This window comes from Capsicum annuum, chromosome 2, assembly GCF_002878395.1.
Source record: "Capsicum annuum cultivar UCD-10X-F1 chromosome 2, UCD10Xv1.1, whole genome shotgun sequence".
Taxonomy (NCBI): Eukaryota; Viridiplantae; Streptophyta; class Magnoliopsida; order Solanales; family Solanaceae; genus Capsicum; species Capsicum annuum.
The window spans coordinates 28,154,976-28,173,959 of NC_061112.1; the positions used below are offsets into that span (position 1 = coordinate 28,154,976).

The following is an 18,984-nucleotide window of genomic DNA, read 5'->3' on the forward strand; positions in this document are numbered from 1 at the left end:
CAGGTATGTCTATTTTGAACTTAACTATTCTGCCTTCCGATCTCACCTGTTTCTCAACCCATGTATATGTTGTGTGTTGTATTGTTGTCTACTCCATTCCAGTGTTTGTGTGAGTAAAATTGAAATGATAAATCTTTCTTGTCTATTATTCCTTTAGTTGTGAGTAATTTGGAACAAAAACTGGTGTATCCTTTCTGTAATTTTATTTTTCTTTTTTCTTTCTGAAGAAATGATGGAACTGGTACTATTAGTAGCTCTTGTTATTTTTTTCTTTCCCTAGAAGTTTGCGGTGTACCATTACACTCCACTGTACAGACAGATATTATCAAACTTATGTTCCTTGGTTAGCTTTTTTCTGATCTTTGGTAATCAAATAGAACTAGGTATAACCAGTCTTGTCAACTAATTTCAACTTTAGGAACTAAATGGACTAGCTCTTTGAGGTTTTATTTTAAAGTCATAGGACCATCAAAAGTTGGTCAATAGCTCCTTCTAAACTAGCATTATATTGATCCTGTAAGAAAAAGAATTACAAGACCATCTTTATGTCTTTTAAGTTGAATCACCATAAAATCTTGAACTTTAAATTGAATTCTAAGCGTTATAATTCAACATCACCAGATTCTCACACAAAACCAGCCACACCATCATCAAATTCATGCATAAAACCAGTCACACAACCATCGGGAACACAGGTTTGGGGAGAAAGAATACCCGTGGTTCTCAAATTCAGCTTCTTCTTCTTGTTTCTGAGCACACACATCTCCATTCTGAGAAGCTTATGGACCTTTGGATTTATATGTTTTTTACGGTATTGCAGTTATTGTTTTTGTTGCCGGTGGTTTTTGTTTTTCCTTCTCCTTTGAGTCTGACACTGGTCATTTACCTTCCCTTGCCCATTTTCTTTCTCTGATTGTAGTTTTTTTTTCTTATTGAAGTATAACAGATGCAGCCCATTAAAGTATATACTCTTGAACTCATTCTCTTGTTAACTGCTGAAGTATTTGATTATGCTTAGTGTGAAGATATGATGTTCATATTCGGCGATACTTCTTACTTCATCTCTGTACTTGAGTGTTTAAAAATTGAATTTGATACTTTGATATATTCACTTACTTGATTTATGTCGAGCATATGAGGTGAAGCAATGTACTAAATTTTTGCTTTACTGTTGCAGGAGTTGAAAGTCGAGGACTTGATTTTTTTTGGTCCTATGATGGAAGCTGGAAATTTAAACTGAAAGTTGATGACTTAAACAGTAGAAACAGGAGTTACTTGATTATTTTTTTGTTGTGTATTCAAATGTTATAGAAAATTTGATATCATACTCTAGCTCGATCGGTATGGTAACTATGTTTTTTACGAAACAAATATTGAAACTAATATCATCGAATGTTAACTAAGTTTTTTGGTCTCTAAGTATATCATGTTTTTGTATCGAGGTTCTCGATAGCAATTCGGTATTTATTTGATAAAATTTATTATTTTGTGATATTAGGCTCATTTGTGGTCAATTAGATACAAGAAATATTGCCTCAAAAAGATAATTATGATGAGGTAGTTAATCTATTTGAGACAAGCTATACCGTCGCTAAAAGATAATTACGACCATTTAGTTATTCTATTCGGGACGAGAAATACCGTTGCGAAAGGATAATTACGACGAGGTAGTTAGTCTATTTGGGACAAAATTATTTATCACAAAAGAATAATTAAGACCGGGTAGTTAGTTGATTGGGACAAGATATACCGTCGCTAAAAGGCAATTACGATCAGCTTTTTTCCTGCCACAAAAGGATTTTAAGGACCGGTTTATTAGACTCGTCGCTAATGACCTTTAGCGGAGAAGCCTGTTAGGACGGGACGCGACCGAATTTTTCTAGTCCTAAAAGATCAATTGGGACAAGATTTGGACTTTCTGTGACCATATTTCCCTTCCTTATAGGTTGTTTTCTTGTAGTGATGATCACAAGCACGTGCTGGACTTGGGACATAATTATAACCACCCAAATCTTCGTCTTTGTCCACGACCTCCACTGATAAGTGAGGACTTTCACGCCTTTTAACTTTGCCTTTAAGGCGTCGATTTATGTGTCCTTAATTTCGTTTGTGTATGGCTTAAATATTTTCATATAGGTCTACTTCATCTTACGGACAATAGAGGTAAGGTATGGGTGCACAATCAATAAAAAAAAATATAAATTACACGATATTCACTAATTTAATAATATTATTATCATATTATAATAAGTAAAATTTTGCCTTTGTGTTGTTCCCTTTGTACTTAAATGGGTCACCTTTCATTATTTCATCGCTCTTCGATGTGTGCCATCTAAGTAGTCGCAGAATGGCGAAGGAGAATCCAGTGACTTTCCGACGTACTTTTCAAGATGAGAAAAAGCTTCATATATCTTAACTTGCAATCAATAGAAGTATAAATAAATCTACAGGGTCTATGTCTTACTACATAAATAGCTAAAAGCCTATAAATCAATAAGATGATAGATAAGTACCAGGAATGCCCAGGATAAGCCGTACAAAGCCTACGATGCATTATTCTTCTTGACAAACTCTTCTTTTTGCTTGCTCAAATCAATCTTGTTTTTGAAATAGCTCAATGTCAGCCCAAAAGACTATTTTCTCCATAGATAACTCTCGAAGGAATCTAAATCAGCCTCCATCTTGATTTGGTCTGAATCTACCTTCTTTGACGGGTCCTTTGCCAGCAACATCGAATGCACGAACCAACGTACTTCAAATTGTGTTACTTAGTCAGCCTATTGCCTTTGATCAGGCTAATCAACCTTGCAGTAGTAATGTTCTTACTCTTTGTCACTTTAAAATGAAAACTTTCACCATCTTGAAGGACTTTGTTCATTTTTTATTCACGGGATATGGAACAATTCAACCCCGTAATTAGAGAAAATTCCTTTAAGCAGAAACAAGTTGGCTTATCGTTCACACAGAATTAAATTTCATGCAATTTTTTATTATTTTTTATACGTCGTAGCAACATGTAATGGATTATCTGTCCATTGAATTTAAAATATTTCAGCAAATATCTCAAGTGTTCAAAACAAATTTTCTTAAAATCAGCATAGAGCTTTTGTTCAACTAGAATCCTTCTAAACTCCCGATAAACCGCCATCCTTACTCTTATAGAAATCTTCGCTGGAAAAGAACCTAACCCATCCATACACGTTGTTAGGTCGTACAACTCAACGGAGATATCTCTTGCATAAATTGGCAAGGATAGGGGATCATCATCATCCCCGTCTCCACTATTTCTCATGTTCTCATCTTCACCGTTATTACTTTCACTTTCTCCTTCACTTTCCTCAACATCATCACTCTACGGTGCACTACTATCCTCGAATTCCTCAATCTCGATAATGATTTTTGATTCATTTTTTGACTTGGGTTCTTTGATTATAATTTTTTTCCTCTTTGAAGTTTTGAAAACTTCTTTGGCTTTACGTTTCCTACTGCTAGAAGCATCGAAGCAACCCCTTTAACTGCTCTATGAACTTTAACCATTTATCATCTACAAGAAAAACCAAATCTATAGTGGTCATCGACTACTGATCTATTAACATAAACGAAAATGCCTCAGATCAAACATGCAAATTAAGTAGCTACTTTTTCAGAATTTAACATTGCAATTGACAGCAACAAGATCACCATTAAAATCTGTCTAATTCAGTAAAAAATTCAAAATCGATAAGCAATATAAACATAAAAAAAAAATCTTCTATCCATTATCCAAAGCAAAACACAATTAAACATGCGGGATCAAGAATATTAACTAAAAACTCTCAGATTTTGACTGATTCAAAAAAAAATTAGAAGCAGTGTGAGGTGGAGGTGTGGGGTTGAGGTAAAAAGCTTTGTTTTTCTAAAAGAAAAGATTAACTTTTTAAAAAAAATCTATTTTTTGGGGGATGGGGTATTGTCGTATGGGAGGTGGGCTGTAGGGGTAGGGGGAGATGGGAGTTAGGGATAAGATTTATTTTTTAAAAAATAAAATTATTTATCTACTTTTAAAAATTATTTTTCAAAAAATATTTGTTTTGGGGAAGGGGGAGGGGGGGTAGGAGGTGCGGGGAAGGAGGGAGGGTAGAGTTTTGACCGTGGGATAAGAAAAGTCTTTTTGTTTTTCTTTTTTAAAAAAGAAAATTAGGGTGGAGGTTCGGCATAGAGAGGGGGAATGAGGATGAGGTGGAGTGGAGCAAGAAGAAAATTTATAAAAAGTTTTTTGACAAATAAAATTTATTTAAGGGATGTTGGGTGGGGATGGGGGTGGGGTAAGTTGGCTTGTGGTGGGGTTGGGGTAAGGTGGGGGTGAGGTGAGGTGGGTAATTTTGAGAGCGGGAGGGCATATTATCACTTTTTTTCTATTTTCATTAGAAATTTTTAAATTAAATGAGTTGAAGTAGAGATTGATGGGGCTTATTTGAACCCAATTTGAAAATGAATTGGGACTTAATGGGTTGAAATTTACATAATTTCAAATTATCTTAAACCCAACCCATTAAATTTTAAACGAATTAGACGAGTCAACTCAATTTGAGTGCATTTTGACACCCCTAATACCACATTAACAACAAAATTTAGAGGCGTGTTTCAATAAGTACTTAAGGAAGGGGGAGTAGAAGCTTGGTTATTTCTGTAATAGCTGCAACAATTTATAGTGGAAGGCGCGTAATACTGCCTTGTGGGACCTTGGGACGCAGAGACCGAATATGCTAATCGACCAGATTAAGTAGGAATGCAAGATGAGAAAGATGACATTTTTGACCAAGACGAGTACTAAAGATAGGAACTGGATTACTCATATGAAAGGAACTGGATTACTCATATACTTAGTTGAGGGTTTGTATAATGATAAATGTAAGGAGGTGTAGATAGGATAAGTTGTAATTTATTTTGTGGCGATGAAATACAAATTTTTCTTTACAAAAACAAAACTGGATCTCCTATAATTTGCCTTTCAAAATACCTTTTAATAAGAACATGCGCGTCTAGTCAACTTATTAACTATCAAATACCGAAATAGATGTATCTCTTAATTTGTGTCCATATTATTGATCATCATCGTATAATTACAAGAAGGCAAGTAGGATATATAGGTAGATTTTTATTTAATTATAAGGAGATGCAACCGCTAAAGAACATCAAGGATAGCCACCTAAAACTAAGAGTTTGACCAAAAGTGAAAACTGAACTCGAGTGCACTAAGCTACCAAATGACACTTTTGTTCAGATGATACGTACAAATTTAACCCCCGATTCTTAACCGAAAAACTTAGATCCTACGTACAACTATTACATATTCCGAAACATTACACTAGATACTAGAAGACACAAAGTTGCCCTCCTTCATGCGCATCTCCTGAAATGAACTCGCGAGTAGAATGAGTCCATAAGTCATATGACCTATGGAGATTTGGCCAGTCCGAAGATGTCGTCGTGAAATCTTGCAGCCAGTTGGCGAGAATAACCTCTTGATCGATGGTAGGTAGCGTAGATATCAATTCGTTCATTGTCTTCTCCATCTCGGCCTTCTCATATCCCGTCAATACTGGATATGAAAGTCCGTTATCTGCATAACACAATAACGGAAGCCAAATCACCAGTATGTTGAATTTCACTTGCCTTGGAACTTCATGTTTAACTCTGTTAAGCTCTGCAAATAATATCGCTACACCACCAAATGGCAGAGTCCATATTAATAATACTCTCTTTTTAATACTAAAGATTTCATGTAGAGTCGAACTATTTCACTTGCACTGAAACGAAGAAAGCTAGTAACAACAACAATTTGAACGCACCTGTGATCTTGACAATGAATCCTTGCACCCTGGGATAAGACGAGAGAGAAATAGAAGCCAAGCCAGAAGATAGACTCCATTGCACCAAAGCTTCATCCACAGCACCACACTCAACCATCTTACTTGTTATCCAGAGCAACTCCTGCGCATGTTTCTCAGCTGCCAAGTCATTCACACTCTCCTCATGAACACGAACAGCCACCTGCCTCTTATTCTGCAAGAGGCTCGTGGCACTTCCCACCCATGGGAAAAATGTGCCAAGACCTTTAAGTGACGACACCACAAAAGATCCCAAAGGGAGGGATCGAAGAATGCGTGAAGGCCACGTCCCTGAATCCTCCGACATACGGGGCCTCTTTAAAGAGCTATACAAAAGTCCAGATGTACGCGCAAATGCTGAAGCCAGGGCAGCACGATTGACTTGGAGCATCTCTAAGTGTCCGCATCTGGTGTTCTCATCTACGATCTTGTCGGCCATCCCAAGTGCAAACTGGTACTTCCTCGAGGAGGCTGGAATCTCATTTAGCAACACTAGTATCTGAAATCCCCTCGAATCAACAAGAAAACAGAATGCTCAAGATATTAATGAGTTTAGTGTTAGAACTATTTATTTTATGTGGACTTAACATTAACTTTTTATTACATTAAAAGTAAAACGGACTGATGTTATTAGTTGGTGGACAAGACACAGACCATGTATTCATACGGATTCCATATGGGCCTATATCCATTTCATGTTATTAATGTGGGCTGGCAATAGTGTACGCCTGTGAGTCCATAATGGGGGATGTACTAGGTTAAGGCTTTTAAGCCTATAAATATAAGGTTAGGTCCCCTCTCCTGACTTTAACATAAGACGTATTCCCATATGTTGTCAGCTGTCATAAGCAAAGGAGAGGAAGACTCAGCCTTGTTCGTCTTCGGTTACATGTTGTAATGACGGACAAACCATCTCCGATTACGTGATATAATGGCAGACAAAGGTTAGCTCTTTCTACTCGCATATTCCTTACTTTATAAGTGTTCTTGGTTTATGTAAATCTGTGGTGTGTTTTTATGTTAATTTAACACTTGGTATCAGAGCTTTTCACATAAATCTTGAACCCTATCACACAGTTCATGAGAAAAATAATTGAAAATAATGATCGTGACGCACTCCGTCTTAAACTTAAATCTGAAACGATGTCTAAATATGTTTAAAGTATATTATTAGTATTTGCAAATTAAAATTATTTCAGAAGTTTTTCACTATCTTAAAAGGCGAAACCATACTTTAAAAGACAAGATGAGAAGTATGATGAGTAGATCTAACTTACGTGAGTTCGTCTGAGCGAAGGTATTAAAACATCCATGTACATTCTTAATCGTATCCCTAAAATCCCTTTTGAGTTATGGGCCAATAGAAAATCCAGTTTAAATTATTTTCTAGTTTGGAGATGTCCTGCGGAAGTAAAATATATAAAACTGAATTTAGAACTTCGCTTGTTTTTTTTCATTGGTTATCGAGCTCATTTTAAAGGATATGGGTTCTACTTTCCTACAAGGCGAACCAGAATAGTTGAATCTTAAAATGCAAAATTTCTTGTATGTGGGACTATCTAAATTCCATGGACATAAATTTATCGATTAAACAAGCATTTAAGGTATTTAATTTTGTACATGAGATGGGTTTTGAAATTGTTGAAAAGCATGCATTGTAAGCCCCATATTATGATGAAATTTTTTATAAACTATGAGGTTGTTTTTCCTAAACTTGAATTATTTTCATGTGTACATGTGTTATTAGTTTGAAAAGTTATATGAGAGCATGATTTGCGGAATTACCTCTCTTGTTATGAACCTCATTGTCCTAAAAATATTATGGATTGTTATTGTTTTATAAACGAATGAGAGGGTTTCTTTCTTGATTTACAAATTAAATGCTCATATTTCCTAATAAAGAATTTGCATGTGATTGATCAAAAAGATGACCACCGTATAATAAACTATTGAAAAGGGAGTAGTTTGCATAAGTTTTCATGTGTTTTGAAACAAGAACTCCCACATATAATGTTTAAATATTTTGGGTGATTATTAACATGCTTTTGAATAAAAAAGGGTCAGGACAACAAAAGACATGGTAAAGATCGACTAATTATCCTGGGGCCAATAACATGGTTAAAGGGGAGGACATTGTGATTGAACATATACCTACTGATTTGATGCTTGCTGATTCACTAACCAGGGGCTAAGACCCATAGTTTTTACTACAGCATATTCAGAATATGGGTGTTGTTGAGTCATTTGATTTACTGAATTAGTGGAAGTATTTAATATTATTATTCATTTGTCATTAGACTACTCGTCTTATTGTTTTGGACTTATGGTGATATTATCTCTTGAATTGGCATTTATATTATGGTAGATTTTGTTATCATTTATGTTGATGATATTTTACTTGCTAGTAATAATTTAGGATTATAGCATGAAACTAAACATTTATTGAACAAAATGTTTGATATGAAAAATCTAGGAGAGAGACATCATTTGTTCTGGTATTGAGATTCGACGAGATAGATCTCGTAAGTTATGGGGATTTCACAAAAGGCTTATATTAACTGTATTTTGAAAAAGATTTCAAATGAAAATTGTAAGCCCTGAGATGTCCCTGCGTTGAAACTTGATAAGTTAATCTTAGATTTGTGTCCCAAAAAATAATCTTGAGAAAGATTTTATGAAAGATGTCTTATCCAAATGTTTTTCCGCTGCATTTTTTGTTTACGAAGTGTTAATTTTATTTATTTTTGATATACTAAAGCCTCTTAAAAATGTGTTTTGTCGGCTATGTTACTAAAAACTCATTCATTTATTTAATTCCATATGCTTAGATTAAATAATATAAAAGGTTATTTATTTTATTTTATGAAATTTAAAAAAAAAAAAAATTAAGCTATTCGAATATTTATTTATTTATTTATTCTATTTGAATTTGGTTTCATTTGAATTGTAACTAAGTCAGATTTATAATATTTTTAATTGTTTGGTTACTTATTGTGTCACATGAGTAAATTAAGCAATGGCATATTGAATCCCTAAGATTGAATTTGTTTTATAAATTAGGGTAAGTAGTGTACATCAAAGTGACCTATTTGCCTTACTTTATGAAACTTGTTTAATCCATTCCGAGGGATATCACTTGCTTTATGAGACTTGTTTAATCCATTCTGAGAGATATCACTAAGTTAGAACATACAATGATCTACCCAAAGTAGATTTATTGTGTGTTTTAAATTAGTATTGTGATAAGCTTAATTATGTGATGTGAAAAGTTATCATTTATTTAAACAATAACAATACTGAAGTTGTGGTTCTATCGGGCTCTAACTTTAAGCGATGAAAATAAGATCTAAAATTTGCTTTGGGCATGATTGACATAGATCAAACCTTGCGTGAGGATGAGCCTCCGGCTCTCACTGATTAGTACAACTGCTGAAAAAGAATTTAATGCTAAGTGGGAGAGATCTAATAGGCTTTGCATCCTTGCCTTTAGGAGGTTGATTGTTAAGTACCTCAAAAGTGGCTTGCCTGAAACTACCAATACCAAAAGGTTTCTTGCCCAAGTAGAAGAAAGATATCTTGTATCCAATAAGGCTGAGACTAGATATCTAATGAATAAACTTGCAGGGTAAGGTATGAATTTACTGGCAGTGTTAGGGATTACATACTTAAGATGGTCCACATTCAGTCCAAACTGAAAACTCTTGAATAACTCTTCCTGATACTTACATTGTTCACTTTACTTTTAACTCTTTGTCTGTTGAGCTTAGCCAAATGAAAAATACCTATAATACTCAGTATGAACCTTGGTCAATCTCCAAATATGTTGTTGAAGAGGAAAAAATTAAAAGGAGAAGGGTAAGGTTGCCATGTTAGCTTCTCATAACTCCAAAGCAAACTCTTGTAAGGGACCTAAGAAGTTTAAAAGACCTAATAATCACTTTTAAGAAGGTGTCAAAAGAAAATAATCATCTAGCTCTTATTTGTTTTGAGTTACACTTTGTACATGTCCCCATTAATTTTTGATGGTTTGATAGTGGAGCTACTGCACATGTTGTCATTTCCTTGCAGGGGTTCAAAATCAAAAGGAACCCGAGAAAAACGAAGTAGAAAAACGAAGTGAAAAATTAGAGTCGTCACAAATGTCCAAGTTGAAGTAGAGTTCATAGAAACAGTAATTTTAGACTTACAAACTGGTTATAAGCTTGTTCTTGAAAACACTCTTTATGTCCTGTCTTTTAGATGAAATTTTATTTCTATCTCAGTTTTACACAGATTTGGTTATGATTTTAATTCTCTTAATGAAAAAGTTAATTTGCTTTTGAACTCCCGAGTTGTTGGTCATGAAATCCTATCTGGTGGCTTGTTTAAAATTTCCTTAACTTCTTATTTAGAATACAACTCTTTTAATTCTGAAATTGTTGGTTCGAACCGACCAATTTTAAACGAAAAATCAGGCATGTTGTGGCATAGGCATTTAGGTCATATCTCTAAGAATAGAGTTGATAAATTGGTTAAATCTAACATTTTACCTTCTCTTGATTTTGGGAGCATAGAAACATGTATTGATTACATTAGAGAAAGTTGAATAAAACAAGAAAAAAAAATGTTACTCGTAGTTCTGGTTTGTTGAAAATCATTCACACAAATATAAGTAGTTTGTATTCTACTAAGTTATTTTATCACCTTTATTGATGACTTTTCTCAATATGATTATGTTTCTCCTTTTAAAGAAAAATCAGATTCTATTGAATATTCAAAGTGTTTAAAACTGAAGTAAAGAAACAACTGAGAAAGGTCATTAATATAGTGATGTCTGATCGAAGGGGTGAGTACTATGATGGATATGCAGACACTAGGCAATAAATGAGACCCTTTGATCTTGAGCTACATCAGATGGATGTAAAGACATCCTTTTGAATGATGATCTTAATGAAGAGGTTTACATGCAACAATCCTAAAAATTTGTTGGTAAAGGCAGTGAGCATCTTGTGTGTAAGTTTAAGAAATCTATCTATGGCTTGAAGCAAGCTTCTCGAGAGTGGTACTTGAAGTTCGAAAAAATTATCACTTCTATGAGGTTTGTGGATAACAAGATTGATCATTGCATCTATCTCAAGATCAGTGGAAGTAAGTTCATTAATGACCTTTCTCTTTATGTTGTTGATTATTATGTTGTTGATTATTATTGTGCACACTTTAATATTGTTTTATTATATTAAGACTTTTTGACTTACGTGTTGGCTATGTCTCATATTGATAAGATCATATTGTTGTTTTATTGGATCTTTCTTTTAAAGAAATATATAGTATGTCATTCTACCTTGTGGATTTTCTGATTGTTGCACCATGTAATATGTTGCACATATTGAACCTTGAAAATCAAGATTTTTTGGTGGAGCACATATTTTAGTGCTCACACATGTTGTAACAGAAAATCGCGGTGACGATTTTTCTATGATACGCATGTTGATTTTAAGCGTACATGTTGATATGAAAAATCGTTTGAAGGACTAACAATGAAATAGCCTCGATTTGGAGTCCATGTTGGTTATTTCTTACTACACTACCACATCATTTGATTTATGTCTACGAAACTTCAGTGTTAGTAATTGTGGACTAGTCTTGTATCGTTGGTTGATGCAAGTACTGCTTCAATTCAACAATGATGTTTTGCTTGACTGAACTATGTTGGAAATGGCGTTCCACCACAAAATGTTTATGGTCACTGTCTATTCAGCCCGAGAGTCATTTTCATAAAAATAAGCTTTCTAAAATATTTCTTTAAAAGTTAACGCTGTCCAAGTGGGAGAATGTTAGAATTATTTATTTTATGTAGACTTAACATTAACTTTTTATTACGTTAAAAGTAAAACGGGCTGATGTTATTAGCTGATGAACAAGACACAAACCGTGTATTCATATGAATTTCATATGGGCCTTGTAACCATTTCATGTTATTGGTGTGGGCTGACAATAGTGTAGGCATTTAGTAGACCTGTAAGCTCATAATAGGGGTGCACTAGGTTAAGGCTTTTAAGCGTATAAATATAAGGATAGGTCCCCTATCCTGACTTTAACATAAGACGTATTCTCATATGCTGCCAGCCGTCATAAGCAAAGGAGAGAAAGACTCAGCTTTGTTCGTCTTCGGTTACATGTTGTAATGGCGGACAAACCATCTCCGATTACATAATATAATGACAGACAAAGGTACGCATCTTTCTACTCACATATTCCTTACTTTATAGGTGTTCTTGGTTTATATAAATCTGTGATGTGTTTTTATGCTAATTTAACATTTAGATTATAGCAAGTTTGAGAACTGAATTCTAAAACAATAATTTGTACACATTAAATAAATTTTTCATTGACAAAATCAAAGTTTTAGACCAAAAAACCCTTGGAATTCAACAAAAAAAAAAACAAATACACCTAGAGTTCTTTCTCTTTGTTTTAGCTTTTTTCTACTCAAAAGAAATCGTAGAACCAATGTAACATGCAATCAAGAGATTAATTGAAGCTTCTTATCCAGAATAGTTTAGTCACATGATTAGATAAATCCCTTAAACTTTTACTAAGAGAACTACTTTCGATTTACACCTGTCGAGTTGTTTATCTTAATTGTTGCGTTACCATTGATAGATAGTAAAAAACATGTCCTTCAATTCATTGAAAAATAAATATAATATGGAAAATCAACTTAAGAGGAAAATAACACGACATCGGTGAGAGTTCTTGTAACATTTTATTTTTTGATAATCTACAGTCGGTGAGACATTAATTTAGAAATTAAATCTTAAGGTTGAAAAATCTCTTGTTCAGATTAAATCCAACAATTTTGATTCAAGAAATGAGTATTAAGAGCATCCAATCGACAAATGAGATTTGATTCACTCTTTAACTATCGTATTTTACGGACTGCAAGTAAGTATCTTTTTGGGCCCTGATAAATAAATTGAAGTACTTGTAGTTGCATGCACGTTCCCGGTAAGTTACATTATACGTATAAAGAAAGGGAAAAAACATTATTTCCACCCTATAATATACAAGAAAAATTTAAGTCACACCTAAATTATATAAGTGACTTATTACGCATCTTAACTATATAAAAGTAATATTATTACTTGCCCACGATCCCATTCTAAGGTGCGTGTGTTACACTTATTTTAGGCGCGTCCAGCCTATTAAATAACAAAAGTAAACAGCTAAAAACATTAAGGGAAAAGGCATCGTTTCCGCCCCAAACTATAATCGAAAAGTCGAATTCACACCTAAATTATATAAGTGATCTATTACACACCTTAATTATAAAAAAGTGATACTTTTTACTGACGTGGTGCTGACGGGGCAGCGCGTGTAAAACACTACACCACATGCAAGTGGTGGTAGCCTGACAGGGTGTAAATAGTTTCACTTTTTTATAGTTTAGGTGTGTAATAGGTCTCTAGTATAATTTAGGTGTGGCTTCGACTTTTCGGGTATAGTTTGAAATGGAAACGATAAAGAAATTAATATCTGAGCATGAAGCTGGCAAACAAGTATACTTTCCCTAAAAGAAAGTCATGTTTTTTTTTATATATATAGAAGTATTTTAATTTTAAATTTTCATTTCATATTGATGAACGATGATTTATAACTATACACATTACTTGTCTCATTTTTATTTATCAAATTTATAATCATTCAAATAATATATTAAATAAATATAAGAGTAAATACATAATTACCCCCTGATGTTGGTCGGAATTTTTAAAAAGACACCTCAACTTTGAATTCGACCTATTACCTCACAATTCTTACTTAATTTGTTTCAAATATATCATTTTTCGCTGAATCTCAGTCACAATAAAGAGAATAAACACACGCACCAATCAAGTGCTGTCACGTGTTAAATATATTTAATTTCATATTTTTTCAAATAAATCTTTTCTTTTTATTTAATTTATCACCCTCCTTTTTCCCCCACCCCACTCCATCCGGCACCCCTCCCCCGAAGTCCAGCAGCTCCCCTCCACCCCATCCCCATTCAGCATCCCCACCCTCCGTCCAACACCTTCACCCTGTCAACATCTCCCCCTAACCCTCCCTACTCCTTCAAAAACTCTCTTTCCGTCCATTTTTTTTTAATTTTTGTTCAAAGCAATTCAAAAAATTATTTTATAATTAAATTGAGTTTTAAGGATAGTTAAATGATTGAATTGAGTTTTACAAATAGTTAAATGAGCTTTAATAGAGCTTTAGTGGAGTTTTAAAGATATTTAAAAAAAAAAAATTCAATGGAGCTTTAATAGAGGAGCTTTAATGGTGTTAAAGAAGATATAGTGTTGAAAAAGACATTGTGTTGAGTTTTAATGTAGTTTTAATGATATTTAAAAAAAAAAAATTCAATAAAGCTTTAATGGTGTTGAAGGTGTTGAAGAAGAAAGGGTGGATTGGGGGAGAGGGGGATACGGGGTAATTTTAAAAAATAAATAAATATTAATTTTCTTTTAAAAAAAATATAAATTATATATTAATTGTTTACGTGTGACAGATTTTTATTGGTCAAAAAAATCAATTTTGAGTCATTTCATGCGTTTGTGGCGCATGTATACATGCTAGGTTCAAAATAATGTATTTAAAACGAAATAAAGAAGAATCGTGAAATAATAGATCAAAATTAAAATTTAGGTGATTTTTTAAAAATTTCAAACAACATCAGGGGATAATTATGTATTTACTCTAAATATAAAGGAAATAACAGAAACAAAAACAAAAATTTCAACCCAAATTTACGGCATGATGATGTATTAAACGGCGAAGAAAGGTTGAGACATTTCGGCGACGAAAAGCTGAGGCACGCAACTACTGACAATTCAGAAAAATAAATGATGTGTCGAGAGGATAGCTAACAACTAAAAATAGGTGTATACTTGTATGCACTTACATGCTTGCTTCAGCATGTTTATCTTCTCTATATATAGACTTAGTTGAGTAAGGCCGGACTAAATCCGAATCCAATCTTTTTAATTTTAAAAAAAATATAAATTAAATTACATTTTTTGATTATATAATTAATTTAATTTATTGATATATTGATTAGATCTTTGGTAAGTCATTATGATTATCAAAGTTTTTTCGTCATAGAATTGAATAATTTTTAGAAAACTTTATTTATAAGGAAAGAAGTATCAAAAATAATTAACAAATATGAATAGACTTAAAATTCAATTTAAAACAAGTAAAAGGTGTGTTCAACATGTTTTAATTTTTTTTCATATTTTTGACTGGTTAGATTTTTAGAAAAAATATTTTCTCTAGAAATATAAGTCTACTTATGAAAATGACTTTATGGAAGTAGAAAAATTATATTCTGCATTTCACATTTATTGAGTCCCTCGTTTTTCAATATTCCTTGTTTTCACTCCCACCGATAACTTATCTCCCATCCCCGTCACTTCATACTCTCCTCTCATAGTACTTATCTAAATTATATATCAATAATTTTTAAATAATATTTTACTTACATACTGAATATAAAAAAAATAAAAATAAGAAACACTAATTTTTTGAAAAATATTTTTAAATTGTATTACAAAAATATATTTGTACCAAATACAACCAAAAAGAGAATAGGTATTATTATTAAGAAATAATAAATGCTCTGATAGAAAGTGAGATTATAACTTCAAAGTTGCACAAATTTTTACAAATGTAAAACAATAAATAATGCACTTTATCCATTTCATTGTATTTTACATTTATTGATTTGGTACTCCTATTAAAGAACTATTTAATAGCAATTTGTTTGTTTGTCTCAATAATTATGTTTTGAAAGTATATGATTAATAATTATTGAGTCTGTGAGGACGACCAAGCCCCCAAGATTCTCACTTATATTAAGTAGTTATATAATTACTTAATGATAACAATAATATTAAAAGAAAATAATAAATCCCTCTTGCTTTGCTAAACTAATAAATAAAAAAAGAAGTTTTTTTAGTACAAAGGTCAAGCAAAATGAAAAAGAGAGAAAAGTGTACTCGCTTAATTCCTTTTTACTTATTTCTTTAATTTGACAAATAACTTAAGAAAATCAAATATATTAAGAGTAAAACATACTAAATTATCTTTATCAATTATGTTTTAAAAAATTAAATTTGGCTATTAGTAATTTATTTAATTGCTTGTTATTATTATTATTAATAATAATATAGAAAAAATTATAAATCTTTTGTGATTTACAAAAATAAATAAGTTAGGAAAATAATTAATTTTTAATATAAAAAAAAAAACAAGCAATCTAATAAGGAACAAGAAGAGATTTATAACAAATTTACAACTATGTATAATTTAATTATAAATATACAAATAAAAATATTATAAAATAATAAATAAGGACAAATATAATAATATGTATGAAAAATAATAAACATGCGTGACTATCTAAGTGCACTAAAAGAATTTGTTTGGACTCCTAAAAAGAGCTATCTTAAATCAGTTGTAATCCTTACTATAAATAGATGTTCTAAATTACTTATCAATTTTACAAAATCAAAACAGAATTAATTATATTTTGTTAATTTTATTCTTATAATTAATTCTTAATATATTTAAAAATTTAATTTAAGAAAAGTTTCTTATTTTTAAAAAGAGTATAAAAGAAAAAAGAGAAAATTAATATGAAATGAAAGTAGCAGAACATCAATATCCATCAACCGTAGAAATGGACTTGCAAGAGAAAAAGACTGCAACATTGAAATAGGAAAGGAAGTGGCAGACAAACCTTAAAAATCCTAGTAACTTAGTTGGTTAGTTATTTGAACTCTCACTTTATTAATAAAAATTCGATTCCTCACATTATAATTTTCTCCCTCATTCCTCTTCCCCTTCCCCTTCCCCTCCCCTCAATTTTTTTTTTTAAAAAACAGACCTCATATAACAATCATATTAAAGAACCCTAAAATATCACTTTATTATAATCCAAACAAAACATTCTTTAAAATTTTTATTTTATATTTTTATTAAATAATTTTCAAACATACAAATATTCAGACGTCATTTTATACTATAAAATTTCAAAAGTTCTAATTCTTTATATGATCATGTCAAGTTAAAATATCTCATAAAACAGTGAGAGTAGTATTTCCTGCTGCTCATTGTATCATCATTCCCTAAATTGATGACTTTCTCATTACATAATTAAATTTTCTGTTCTCCTTAAGTATATTTGTTATTTTACTCTCTTCATTTTATTTTTATTTTTTATTGTTAATTTTTTTTCTAAATATATATATATATATTTTAAGATTTACTTTTTGTCACATTAAAAAAAATATAAATTTATTGTACTTTTATATAATTTTTAAATATTTAAATTTTGATATAAATTAATATAATTAAATTAATTTAAATTTAATAATTAATTAAATTAATCCTAAAAAATAAACCATAACAACCAAAAAATCGTAGGGTCGGTCTAATTTGCAGTCTCAAAAACATTTCGAAGTTCTAGTGTATAGAGTGATTTGATTCCCGAGATAAACAACTATTTTGAAACAAGTAATTTCAGTGTACATATTCAATAGTAAAAAGAAATGAATCTAGTATTAAAAAGAAGAATCTTATTCGCTCCTAATATTTAACGTAATCCCTATGTTCTAATTTATTTGTTGTTTTTTTGTTCGTCTTGTTTTTAGAAATATTACTGCAATTTCGATATCTAGTAACTTCTTAATTCAAGTATCCTGCTACCTGGTGTGTTTGAAACCAAAATTTAAATGCCTTCTTTGATTTTGTCAAATTCAATACCGAAGCAAAGAGACTAAATTAAAACGGGCAGTTAGTCTAGTGGTGGCCTTTCAATCTTTTTAAACCGCTTATGTTGAATACCGGAACACTTTTTTTTAGAAGAATTTAAAGACAAACTAAAAATAAAACTAAGACACCAAAATTAGATGGAGTGTTTTTTAACTACTAATAGAACTATGTTGTCCAGCTTTATTTATAAAATGAGAGAAATGACCTTTATGTTTGGGCGCAATATAATTCCATCAATTATGAAAGCCGTAAAAGGTGTATGATAAAATTAAAGTAACTTACATGAGTGAGAGCTCTACCAAGTGCTCTAGCAGAAGGAGCTTGTATACTAGAATCATCATGAAGCACCAAATCAAAACAAGAAGTCCCAGTTGAAGAAGATGGCAGCGTCATCAGATCAAGGGAGGAAGAAGTCCCATCAAGTGAATAGGAAGAACCAGTAGCAAAAGGACAGTGATCCATTAATACCCTAAGAACCCAAACAGCCAACCAAGTCATGAGCATCAACATGAACCTCATGTGGTCTGCTGGTCTCCACTTTTCCGATTGCTGGTCTGCTGCCTTCGCATTTGATGCCACCGCCACAAGAGTCTTTGCCGCTGCGTTTACAGTCGTCATAAACACAGAGTTCAGAAGCGCTGATGGTCTCGTCTTGTACGAACCATAGTCTACCACTGCTAGATCCATACTCATGCCTCTCTAAGACACCTTTTTACTTATCTCAATGTTATACTCTTTTGAGTTGTGCTGTTCTTCTTCCTAAAGAATGAGAGCTTATATAGACCTTTTCTCAACGTCCGGACAAACAAAATACTCCTATCTCACCGTCTTATTTTAGGTGTTATATTCTCGTTAAACTCAGCTTCTTCTTTTTTGTTTTAAATACACTTTTTAGATTTATTTTTTTTCTCTTGATTACGACAAGCTTTTACAATAACATATCATATTTGAAAATATTAAATTTCGCAAAAAACTAAATTAAAGTTTCATAAACATTACATCATGTTTTTAAACATTAAGTTTTAAATTTTATAAGAATTTACGTCTGTTAGAGATACTGGTTATGCGTCTAATAGGATTGTTGATGTATTATGCTAATATTGAAATAACCAGTTTCTTATTAACTGTTGATCAGAAGCCGCGAAGCTGATTTTAAGTGCAAGAGAGATTCCTTTAGGAATTTGATTTATAGGCTAAACATGATGTTACATCAAGGAATTCATGGATAACAAGAAAATATTGCTGGACTTACGTATATAAAGCGGAAAAGGACCTAAAATATTCATCATCTATTAAAAATGGTACAAAAATTGTC

General features: G+C 32.0%; 1 protein-coding gene across 2 annotated transcripts; it reads right to left on the reverse strand.

Annotated features, from left to right (window-relative positions):
- Window positions 1–5,121: 5,121 nt before the first annotated feature.
- Window positions 5,122–18,526, reverse strand: LOC107858463. 2 transcript variants are annotated; one of them, XM_016703126.2, is made up of 3 exons: window positions 17,952–18,526; window positions 5,832–6,369; window positions 5,122–5,602 (listed from the first exon to the last, which is right to left on the reverse strand). In XM_016703126.2, the coding sequence occupies exons 1-3, from the start codon at window positions 18,360–18,362 to the stop codon at window positions 5,355–5,357; spliced, it is 1,197 nt and encodes a 398-aa protein (XP_016558612.1). In that variant the 5' UTR covers window positions 18,363–18,526; the 3' UTR covers window positions 5,122–5,354. The 2 variants fall into 2 exon arrangements, with proteins under 2 accessions (XP_016558612.1, XP_016558611.1); XM_016703125.2 differs by having other exon boundaries at window positions 5,122–5,701; window positions 17,952–18,522.
- Window positions 18,527–18,984: the final 458 nt, after the last annotated feature.

What these genes read in the sequence shown, in the direction of transcription:
- LOC107858463 (XM_016703125.2), bottom strand. Translation starts at nt 18,362, where the DNA reads ATGAGTATGGATCTAGCAGTGGTAGACTATGGTTCGTACAAGACGAGA. An exon ending in TTGGTAGAGCTCTCACTCAT is followed by an intron (nt 6,370 to 17,951) that starts GTAAGTTACTTT and finishes AGGGGATTTCAG; the next exon opens with ATACTAGTGTTGCTAAATGA. An exon ending in ATTCATTGTCAAGATCACAG is followed by an intron (nt 5,702 to 5,831) that starts GTGCGTTCAAAT and finishes TTGGTGGTGTAG; the next exon opens with CGATATTATTTGCAGAGCTT.